Source organism: Thunnus thynnus, chromosome 14 (assembly GCF_963924715.1).
Source record: "Thunnus thynnus chromosome 14, fThuThy2.1, whole genome shotgun sequence".
Taxonomy (NCBI): domain Eukaryota; kingdom Metazoa; phylum Chordata; class Actinopteri; order Scombriformes; family Scombridae; genus Thunnus; species Thunnus thynnus.
Genome location: NC_089530.1, coordinates 12374476 through 12385745, shown reverse-complemented (window position 1 = coordinate 12385745; position 11270 = coordinate 12374476). Strand labels below are relative to the sequence as shown.

Here is an 11270-nt window from a genome sequence, read left to right as displayed (position 1 = left end):
GAAAGGTCAAGAATGTTTTGTGGTCTCACATTGGTATTGTATGTTGTGTAAATGGCAAAACAAAGGTAATTAAAACAAATACATCCACACATGTATATGTATATGGATTACATATGGATATATGTGGATAACAAGAATGCCATCCCAAAGAAGTAGGTATAAAGAAAATAGGCTATTTAGCTCATAGAAATAGGGCCTACAGATATACATATAAGAAAAGCATAAAGAGCAGGAGTAGTATGAAGTCCAAGAAAAACATTTATATTTTCCCAACATGAATGGAGACAAAATACAAGTGGACCCATTGGGTCATGGGGTGATACATTCACCATAACAAGTGTCATAGTAATTGATCATACGCGGTGTTGTGAGGGACACAGCAGCGACCCTGTGCACTTCATCCTTTTTGAAAGCGCATGATATTGTAAACAGAAAAAAGAGTCTCCCAATTTAGTCAGTATTGGTGAAGATACTAGAAAAACTTAAAAAACGACGCCCCTGCTCTCCAAAGGGAAACTGGAAGCATTCATCACTAAATGGGGGCACTCCCAACCACATTCAACCCATACTACAAACCACACTTGCTATTTGGGTCTCTAATTAGCACGACATTGTAATACCAACGCAAAACAAGGGGAGATATGTCAGTTTGGTACTGCATGTAAAAAAAGGCTTTGTTAATTTTCCTAATCTAAGGAGTAAAAATGTATATTTATGGCAGCATAAATGCGATTAAAACTAATATATTTATTATATACAAAGTGAAAATAGTGCGAATATTTCCACCAGTAATTTAATCACAACAGAGCACCCCCACACGTATCCAAAATGGTATGGCTCAATCTTTTGGGTTTCACGGTCGGTTATCGAAGAAGTTAGAACACGCAATGGGGAGGGGGACAGACGGGAATTCTTCTCCCACTGCTGTCATGTTTTATCCGGATGAAATGAATAAAATGTCTGTCTGAACAACCTTAGAGAAGACTTGCGACTGAAATTTGAACTCCTCTCCCTCGTGTGAAGGTAAGTGAGTTTCTGCTTCATGGTTAGCTAAATGAGTAGAGTTTAATTAAGTGATGCACTTGTTGCACTCGGGTTGTAACTTTTCCGACCTCATCCAACCAGACACAGACTTTTCTCATTGGAAAATGTTTTTAAAAAACACTGAAAACTCTTGTTTTCTCCTGAAACTGCAGCTGCTTTATTGTTTTCAAGGAGTTCACTCATAAATATTTGTAATTCACTTAGTTACGCTAAAACTTTGACAGAACTAAGGGCTACTAGCTTAACGTGATGTTGCGTGAACGTTATCTCAACCGACCGTTTGATAATTCCGATAATAAAGGAATAACTCGTCTAAAAATGGAAATTTAAATGAATTATCTCTCGTACGTCTTCTAAACTCAAGTGAAAAGTTCATGAAAAGTAGCTTGTTAAATGACTCACTGAACCCTTATGTCCATTTGGGGCTGACTTAAAACATAAGAAATGAACTGCTCCCCTCAAAAAATGAAAATTATGTCTCAACATTTGAAGCGGGATGAGTGTAAATGTGCGTTCCCCTGTTTATCCTGATGCACTCCTCTTTTCTCACGATTTCATGGTTTTAGCGGGCAGTCAGGAGCCCTGACACATCAGAGAGCTTGCACAGTGCAGTGGGGATGTTGTTTTTCTATCAGCCAGCAGTGTGGTCAGAAGTAGGGATTATAACAGTCTTGGAGGGGTATTAAAGCATGCAGATGGCTGCTCACATGTGATGCCAGGTTTCACCCTGGTCAGCAACAAGGGGGATGTCTAAAGACGTCAGCCAAGACTCTTTGGGGGCTGATAGTAAACTTGTTTTGGAGGTGAGATGCAGTGAGGACTAGTGTAGTTTATATACCGGATTGTGCTCTGGATCTGTGGTTTAGTAAGGTTGGTGTGGCTTCATTTCATTCATTAGTTGCTTAGTAGTTTTCATACTTTACACCAGCTGTTTGGCTTGCATATCTCAGGCTTACTTTGGTGCAATATAACAGCATTGTAAACTACTACTGCCTATTATTTTAAAGTAGTCTTATGTTTGCTGTGTATTATTGATAACAAGTTATTTGTTTTAAAGAAATCCCCCTTGATAAGATTGATAAATTGAAGATTTTGTGCATTGAAACATATTGTATCTGTTGTTTACAGTATCTTCCAGCTGAGCTCTTAAGCACAGCAAATGTAGGTTGCGTTTAAATATGGAAACTGTCTTCAACATTAATAAATCAAATTCTACAAGAGGGGAAAATGATTGGCCAAACATTGTTGAGCTGCAACAATTAGTCAATCAATAGAAAATGAATCACCAACCATTTTGATAATCAATTAATCATTTTGAGTAATTTTTAAAGAAAAAAAATGCTAAAATTCTCTTGGTCCAGCCTCTGGATGTGTGAATATTTTCTGGTTTTCTTTTATGATAATAAACTGAATATCTTTGCGTTGTGAACAGTTGGTCAAGACAAAACAAGACGTTGTAGGTTATACTGTAACATGTCATTTTTCCCCATTTTCTGACTTTTTATGGACCAAACAACTAATCGAGAAAGTAATCGACAGATTAATCAAATAATGAAAATAATTTTTAGTTGCAAGCATGGCTCAGATGTCTAAAACGGCTTTTGCTTATTTCTTTAAAGTGTTTATTGAAATGTTTATAATAAAAACAAGAAAACAAACTAACTAAAAAAAATATAAAGCCATCTCATTCTCATTATGGGCATAGATTATATTAGAGGAGAAGACTGTAAAGAGTTGACTATGAAAAACATTATTATATGAATTGGTTGGCATGAAGACATACTTTGCTCTGCTGAGCTCTTAAAGCATTTCTATGTGTAAGTATAGTAAAGTTTGACTCTGTCATAAACAAGTCGGCTTCTTAAAGCTACTGGAATTTCAGGTTTTTTTAATGTCTGTTTGCGCTGACACTCAGATGTGAGTGAGGCTCTGTTCGAACATGTCCATAAATCATATTTGGTAAGAAGTATTTTTGCCTCTGAGACAAGAACATTCACATTTGTAGTTCTCACAACTCATTTTGTATATGGCAATATCTTTTAATAGTATTTTATTTCCTCACAGTCTATCTCAGCAGATGTCTGCTGCATGCATCTGGTGCTATTAAACATATGTACACATCTTTTTCCTGATGTGAATGCCAAACGTCTGAAGGGTTGTTGAATGACACATATATACACAAAGAAACAGCAGTTTGTTTATTTAAGGACATCTTACCCTGACCACACACCGGATTTTTCTTTTCTCAGCTAAAGCTAAAAGATATTTTCTACTTTCTTACTTGGAGGAGATTGGCACAAGGGTGGGCTGCTCCAGTTCCAGATTATTTGTTCTCTGTCCCTTCCTTGTATTTATTTATGTTTTTTTTTTACTGATTATTCACCAGAGCAGGATTTAAGGGGATCAGAGTCGGCGCGCAGCAGTAATTAACCTGATTAATTGATTCTGAGACGTTAATCTGATGAGCCTCGTACCAGTTGGGGCTTGGGGTCAATATAACAGGAGGTCTGATTTTTTTTTTTTGAGTTTCTTGCAGTTCAGTATCAGGTCTTCATAATCTTTTGTAAATTCCATTCTGCTTTCTTCATCATTCACATTGACATGTTGTTGGATCATGGTTTTTTTTTTCTTAATTTCTTTGCCTCCCTCACTCTGATGTCATATATCTTTTTTTAGATACAATATGGACAAACTTCCCTGGATCACATAAAATGTGAGAGAGAGAGAGAGGAAGAGGAGACTGAAGCAGTTTAACAGAGAGAGAATACCTATCACAGACGCACACAAGACATCATGTCCGCCTCGATAAAGCAGGAGAGAACCGTTTGTGTTCTCCTCCCCAACAAAGACCAGCTGGACATCACTGTCGGGGTGGGTGTTTAATATGTTTCTAGCTGTCTTCTTGACTGTCACCAAGAGGTTTCTTAGCAGATGCTAAGAAGTTCTGTGTATCAGGACATTGTTTTTGCAAATTGTGAATTAATATTGAATACTGTGCTCTTTGTTTGTTCACCTGCTCCAGCCAAAGTCCACAGGGCAGGATGTTTGCAATCGTGTGGCAGAGCTTCTTGGAATCAAGGAGTTGCACTTCTTTGGCCTCACAGTGGTGAAGGGTAAGTTCCCTCCACATCAGTCCCTCATCCTTTGAACCTTAAAGTATTGTTCACACTAGAGCACACAGCAGTATTATCAGAAGGCTGAAAAATAGTATCCTAGTGTAGGAAGTTTGTTGACCGAGTACATTTTTACAATTCAACACTGATTCAGTTAGATAGTAAACAAGAGTAGAGCTGCAATGATTATTTGATCGAAAGAAAAATAAAAGGCAATGATTTTAGTAATTGATTAGTCGTTTCAGTAATTTTCAAGCAAAAAACCCACCAAAACTCATCTGGGTCCAGCCTCTAAATGTGATGATTTTATTATTATATTGTATTATTATATTATATTACATTATATTGTATTTGTACTGCATTGTATTATATTGTATTGTACTGCATATATTTGGGTTTTGGACTGTTGGTCGAACATAAGATATGTGAAGATGTCATCTTGGGCTCTGGGAACTTATTGGGCTGTTTTTCCATCCCCTTTTTGACATTTTATAGACTAAACGATTAATTGATTAATCAAAGAACTATTCAGTAGATTAATCAATAATGAAAATAATCACTAATTGCAGCCATAAACTAGAGCATCATGTTTGAATTATGTCAGCCATTTACAGCAAGGCATTGCTGTTCTATTTGTGGTACATGTTTACATAATGTTGTCGCTGAAAATGTTTTCTGCCAAAAGACTATTTCACTAAAACCAAGAAAATGTCACTCTGCCCTCCCAGTCTGCATAATTAAATGGTGTAATCCACTTTAGCCACCGAGCAAAGTTCTGAACTCGCTGTTTCCTCATGTTCTCGTTCTGTCTTTGTATAAATACATTGAAATGCCTTGGTAATCTTGTGTGGCTCACCTCTTGAACAAGCAGCCTTTTGTTTTTGTGGTGTTGGTTCAGCGATCACTTAGGCCTGGATTCCTGCAATATTAACTTCATTAAGCCTGGAATGCACCCTTGCATTCCTCTTCTTCACTGAGGGGAGGGATAGATTGATGATGGGAAGAGGAGATTGGGAGTGGAGGGCAAAGAGGTAGGGGGACTCGTCATGACACAAACCCGTCTTACTCACCTCTTACTCAAAGGATTCAGTGTGGGATGAGAGGTGAAGGAGTTGGAATGAGTCAGAGTGGGAATGAGACAAGCGGAAAAGAGAGATGGATGGTAAAGGGAACGAGTTGTGAAACAGCTCAGCGAGCATGATTTGGCTATGCAAAGTTGAACAAAAGAGATAAGGTGGATCAAATAGAAAATGCCCATGTCATGACTCATAGGACCAGGCTGAGAGTGATACAACACCCTCGTTCACAACAAAAGTTGCAAACAGCTTTTTAGCCCCTCCACTGAAACAGAAATCACATTAGTTTTTGATAAAATAACATTAACATTGGATAAAGGATTATATTCAGGGGATATGGAGGATAAATAATAGATAAATGGCAAGATAAAAGCTATACTATGCTGCATTCATCTATCCATCACTCGACATACGTAGATACATTAACATTAGCATTGTTGTCCTTAGCTTCCTAGTAGCCTCGTTCACAAACGGAAAAACAAGGGCTTTTTTCTTTCACCCTAATTAATCCCATTGTTGGGCAAATTTTACGCTTGGTTGCATTATTGTTTTGTTTGCTTGCTAACAGTCTGCTTGTTTCCTGATTGTCTTTCTTCATCCCAGACAATGAGCATATATTTTTAGACATGGAGGAGAAATTGACCAAGTACTTTCCTAAGGAATGGAAGCAAGATACAGCAAAGGTAAGACAGCATGTGGCGAAGGGTAGCAAATGTTAATCATGCACTTTGCTTTGACCCACTCTTCAAACTGTTGTGCATGTCGGTTAATTGGCGGGCACAGTTCAGTGGCCTACATGCCTCAACTTTTCATTTAACATGACAAAAAGATGCTAGCACACAAGCCTACTCTAATATGCCTCTTTCTTTTGTACAGGGATCACAGAAGAGACCCTTGCCTATGGTACTCTGCCTCAAAGTGCAGTACTACGTAGAGAATGGTAGACTCATTTGGTATGTCCCTCTACATATTTTTTATATACTTTTTCCTGACAAGCTTAATTTTTCATGTTATTGCTCTTGTACTTCTGTTTTGTCCCATCCATCTTTGTCCTCCCCATTGACATCTTTCTGTGCCCCTCCTACCACTTTTGTGTGCGTGTGCGTGTGTGTGTATGTGTGTGTCTGGTACCAGTGAACGAAAGGCACGGCATCTATATTATTCTGACCTGCGGGAGCGGGTGCTACGGTCTGAATGTCGTCAGCAGGAGGAGGTGTACTTCCAGCTGGCAGGTTACGCCCTGCAGGCTGACCTCGGTGACCACCAGCTGACAAGGGAGGATATGGAGATCACCCCTTACTTTGAACCCAAGGAGTACTTTCCTCCATGGGTAAGTGTCACTATGTGGCAGCAGCATGTAACAACATTTTTTTAAAAAGTCTTGATCTTTAAAATTGCCATTCCTGTGTCCTTATTAGATTTTAATGTTTTAAGTTTTGAGGTTAGGTTGTGCTTTCTGCCTACAGCATGTCTTTTCCTTCTTCCTTCTATAGATTGTAGCCAAGCGTGGAGTGAACTATCTCCTCTGCCATGGACCCAAAGTGCATCAGGAGCTGTGGGGCATGTCTAGTCGTGACGCCACCCTGCTCTTCATCAGGGAGTCATGTCGACTGGAGGATGTACCTGTCACGTATTACAGACTTCAAAAGGTCATGAGTCAAAGGCAAAACTTAGATTTCAGTATCATTCATGTCAAGTCGGTTGAATTTAGCTTTTGTAGCGCATTCATCAACAATCATGATGATGTTTATGCTGCTTGTTTCAGCTCATTTTTAATCTGCAGCAATTTTCAGGTGTATTTCTTCTATCTGACTGAAATACTGTCTCACCCAACATAAATACACTGGCTTCGTTTCAGCTGTGCAGGACAAATGACTATGGGGCAGTTATGTAACCCTCTATCTATTCCAGTTTGTTGTCCTCCCCATTTCAAAATCACCCATCTACCGAGTGATATTTTGAAGGCTGGCCCAACCATTGCGTAATGTGCTATCACTTTTAATTTGTTGTTAGCAGCAACCCAGTGTTTCACGGTGAACTAGGAGAGGGCCTTAACAGTGGGATAGCTTTCTTATCTGAACCACTCAGATGCCTCTCTGACATCTCATCATTCATTTTGTCCAGGACAAAAAGGCGGAGAGAGGAACAGCATTGCTCGGTCTGACCCTGCGAGGAATGCAGGTTTATCAGGTGCGTGCATGTGTGAATGTGTTATTAATGCGCAGTGTGTACGTCAACACATACATACATAAGAGTGAATCTGCATTTGCTCAAAGATTCAGTCTTTCTATCTGTGGTCCTTTTAAAACCTCTGACTAGACGTGTGAGGAATGTGTGGGATTGCCACCAACAGCAGTGCATCAAGAGATAGGAGCTGTCTGCCATGCCCGTCAGTTGTTTGATCTGTCCATCAGGGGCCATCTGGGGGGGATTAGGGCTTCAGGCCTGGCTGATTAAAGAGCCAACAGACCGTGAGATACCTTGAGAAGCCTATGCCCTCCTCGCCAAGTCCAGATGTCTTCTGTGAACAAAAAGACTATTGATTATTAATCCATCCTTTTAAAATATATCCAAGTAGATTACACATGCAGAAATCATTATTGCTTTTTTTCAGACACAATGCCTTTCATCAATACACAGTGAAATATGCCAAAATTGACAACTCACAAGCACTCACATTGTTTCTTCTCTCTTAAATTATCTGTTTGTGTTGTGTATTCATAGGAGGTGAGCAACGTGCGACAGCTGCTGTATGACTTCCCCTGGTCAAATGTGGGACGTCTCACCTTCCTCGTAAGCACACTGCTCCTTTTCATTCTGTTAAGATCAAGTGCAACTGTGGTAATTATTTAATGGGCATTAGCTATGTACACTATTTATAATATGTTTTCCTATTCAGGGTAAGAAATTTGAGATCCAGCCAGATGGCTTGCCATCAGCTAGGAAGCTTGTTTACTACACCGGGTCATCGTTCCGCTCCCGCCACCTCCTCCTGCACCTGAGCAGCAGCCATCGCCTCTACCGCAGCCTCCAGCCTGCCCTTAAACACCTACGCCTGCTGGAGGAGAGCGAAGGTAGGGAGGAGTGAATTGTACTCTGGAAAACACTGGATATTAAATTAACAAAGTCGCTTTTTCCTGCACAAATCATCAGAAGGTTCATTTAATTTGTAGTCGAGATGTTTAAATATTTCACATTTTGCACGTCTGTGGTACATTTGGATTAACAGCAAATAGACAGAAGGTGCAAACTTGACAAAATGCATCATATAAGATGAAAACACAAACCTTGCCTCAATTGAAAATAAGTACTAAATAAGTAAGTGCTGCAATTTGGTTTTGCTTTTCATTGAACAGAAACCCTAAAAGGGCTCCTAATAATTATATCCAGCATTTTAAGAGGAGTCACTGACAACAGTTGTGTTAACTTCTAACAATTTCCAGTTTATCTAGGGTATTATATGTTATATATTCAGGGTAATATATGTTATATATTCAGTTCTTTCTATCCGCTTCAGTTTTAGATGTATGGTAGTAACAAATACAATCAACTTAATTTTCTTTATTTATGCTCATATATTTTTAAAAAATTATGTATTTTCTTCCTTTTTAGAGAAAAAGCGTTACAGAGAGTCCTACATCAGTGATGACCTGGACTTGGACCCCCCAGGCAGTGAGAGCAGCCCTGGTTTGTCCCGACGCTCCACCAGCAGCTCTGGCATTGAAGCAGACACCCGCCAGCACAGCATCTCCACAGAGATGGCCTCCATGGAGGAGGAAGTTCAGCGGCACGCTGAGAAGTGTTTCCGCTCCATAGCCAGCCACGGCAGCTCCTGTACATCTGGGTTTGATGCAGGCAGCAAGACTCGAATAGAAGATGAGGAGTGGCAAGAGGAAGGTGAGAGGATTTTTATTATAGACATTTGCACAGGAAATTTTATCCATCTCTTGAAATGTTCTTCGGGTAAACTGATGCTTTGTTTGCAGAATGTAATATATTAGTCGATGGACATGAATGCAGCTGTGTGCCATGCTCATCTTGTATTTACCTTTTGTGGAAATGCAAAATGCCTCCGTGATCTAGTAGAATAGGGTTTCATTATTCCACAGATTTGTGCTTCATCTGCATCTACACAGAATACTTTATATTCTTACAGGGCTTATGAGTTATTTTTGATACAGTTCTTTATTCAGATTTTCTGAACATCTTTTCCAGAGATCAAGACCAATGTTGGAAAGGAAGTTCTTGTGGATGATCCTGATGAGATGTTCCAGTTGGCTGATCTTCTGGAGGGCATATCAGTGGATTGCTCAGAACTCACCTCAGAGACTCCAACATCAGGTATGAATAATTTGATTGGTAATAATAACAATATTTAATTTGTTCTTCTTACATTCCACTGACAACAGCTTGTTTTGTCAAAATGTGTTTGCTTTCATCTTTGTTAAACTTGACCAATAATGTTGTGTTCTCTACAGAGACCATGTGTCCCCCAGACAATGATGATCTCACGAACTTACAGAGCAACAATACATTACAACAGGTTTGTCTTTTTTTTTCTGTCACTTGCTGCATTTCTTTGTCTTCCTTGGATATATCTATGTCATATTTGATTACCTTTCATTTTACCTCCTGTCCCTGTTTTAGCTGCTGAACTCAAGGGCACAAGTATGTGTGGATCGGCACAGCCACAGTCTAGATGATGTCCGTCTGTTCCCACCCCCGGCACCCTTGGGGACGACACTGCCACCTGATTCCTCCCACAGCTATACCTTTGGGCTCCCCGACGCCTCAACAAACACAAAGACCCCTATAGATCACAATTATTACCCCCCCAAACCCTCCTTCTATGGTCGCAGGTCTACCAACTGCCTCTCCCTGGACCTGTTAGGGGATGAACAGTTCCTGGAATTTATACTTTGATTACATTAAGCTCAGATGTCCACAAATTTGCCTTTTGTTCATGTACAGTGCAACATAAATCAAAGGTTGCCAACATATCATGCCATGTGTGCCATGCGTTGCCATGTGTACGCTTCAAATTGCAGAGAGACATTATTGAAAATGATGGGACTCCTCATTTCTCTAGTATGTTTACCATTTTATTAGAAAGTTGTGGATTAGATAACAAACCTAATCCAGCAACATTTCAATCAGCAAACAGAGCATATTTATTGATGTTATTGTATATTTTGTACATACTACTTGCACTATTTTATTACAGTTCAACTTCCCCAAACAAACACATTTGTAATCAGATTTATTGTCTTTTGTAAAATGTCTAAATAGGTTGATGTTCAGTACAAAATATGACTTAACAGATATTTTAAAAGTTGAAGGCAATGCTGTCTCATGCTGCATTGGGTATTCATTAGATGGGACTTGCCATGTAGCCTATTTCCTAATGTGAACACTTGTTTTATTCAGGAGAATCTCCAGAAGCCATGGTGCTAATGTTTGTACTCCTTTATTCCTATCTTTTTTTTTTTAAGTCATATTTTATAATATACTCTATTTTTGTACAGTGTGCTCCATCATGCTTTTCCTATTAGTCTGCCACAGCAAAGTAGCTACTGATGTGGAAAATTGAACCTCTTTAACGCTGGTAATGCATTCATCCAAAGCTTCCCCATTCTATACCCTCCTCCCGCTGTCGTAATTACAACAGAAAAGTATTATCTGTAAAGCACTATTTCTGTAACCATTAAGTGTACAATGAATCTGCAGTATTTTTGTGTTATGTAACCTCCCCAAACAAAGAGCCTCTCTCAGACATAATTTACACTGTTTTGTAAATGATAATTGGTATGCAAAAAAACTGATGTCTTTAGCCAATATGAGCTCACTTGGAAATAATGTTATAATAATAATTAAACACAGAAAAAAACCTTTTTCTCAATGCCAATAATGTATGAACAACTGACTTACTTTACAATGCTGAACAGTTCATTTTTATCTAAAGCACTGTTTTTTTTATAATAGTGAAAATAAATTCTTTATGCCACTAAGTGAAACCGGGTGTTTGGTCATTTTTTAC

At 39.0% G+C, this 11270-nt stretch overlaps 1 protein-coding gene across 2 annotated transcripts; it reads left to right on the top strand.

The window, feature by feature from the left end:
- Positions 1–871: 871 nt before the first annotated feature.
- zgc:172136 (uncharacterized protein LOC566376 homolog) lies at positions 872–11247 on the top strand. Of its 2 annotated transcripts, none has more exons than XM_067609867.1 (14): positions 872–1023; positions 3721–3915; positions 4067–4157; positions 5837–5916; positions 6110–6186; positions 6368–6563; positions 6727–6882; positions 7358–7423; positions 7958–8026; positions 8133–8307; positions 8846–9130; positions 9449–9574; positions 9712–9776; positions 9881–11247. In XM_067609867.1, the coding sequence occupies exons 2-14, from the start codon at positions 3838–3840 to the stop codon at positions 10154–10156; spliced, it is 1740 nt and encodes a 579-aa protein (XP_067465968.1). In that variant the 5' UTR covers positions 872–1023; positions 3721–3837; the 3' UTR covers positions 10157–11247. The 2 variants fall into 2 exon arrangements, with proteins under 2 accessions (XP_067465968.1, XP_067465970.1); XM_067609869.1 differs by lacking the exon at positions 872–1023 and adding an exon at positions 1731–1914.
- Positions 11248–11270: the final 23 nt, after the last annotated feature.

Excerpts from the sequence above, each read along its gene's own strand:
- zgc:172136 (XM_067609867.1), top strand. The coding sequence starts at position 3,838 with ATGTCCGCCTCGATAAAGCAGGAGAGAACCGTTTGTGTTCTCCTCCCC. Across the intron at positions 6,564-6,726 it reads AGGAGTACTTTCCTCCATGG|ATTGTAGCCAAGCGTGGAGT; the intron begins GTAAGTGTCACT and ends TTCCTTCTATAG. Across the intron at positions 6,883-7,357 it reads CGTATTACAGACTTCAAAAG|GACAAAAAGGCGGAGAGAGG; the intron begins GTCATGAGTCAA and ends CATTTTGTCCAG.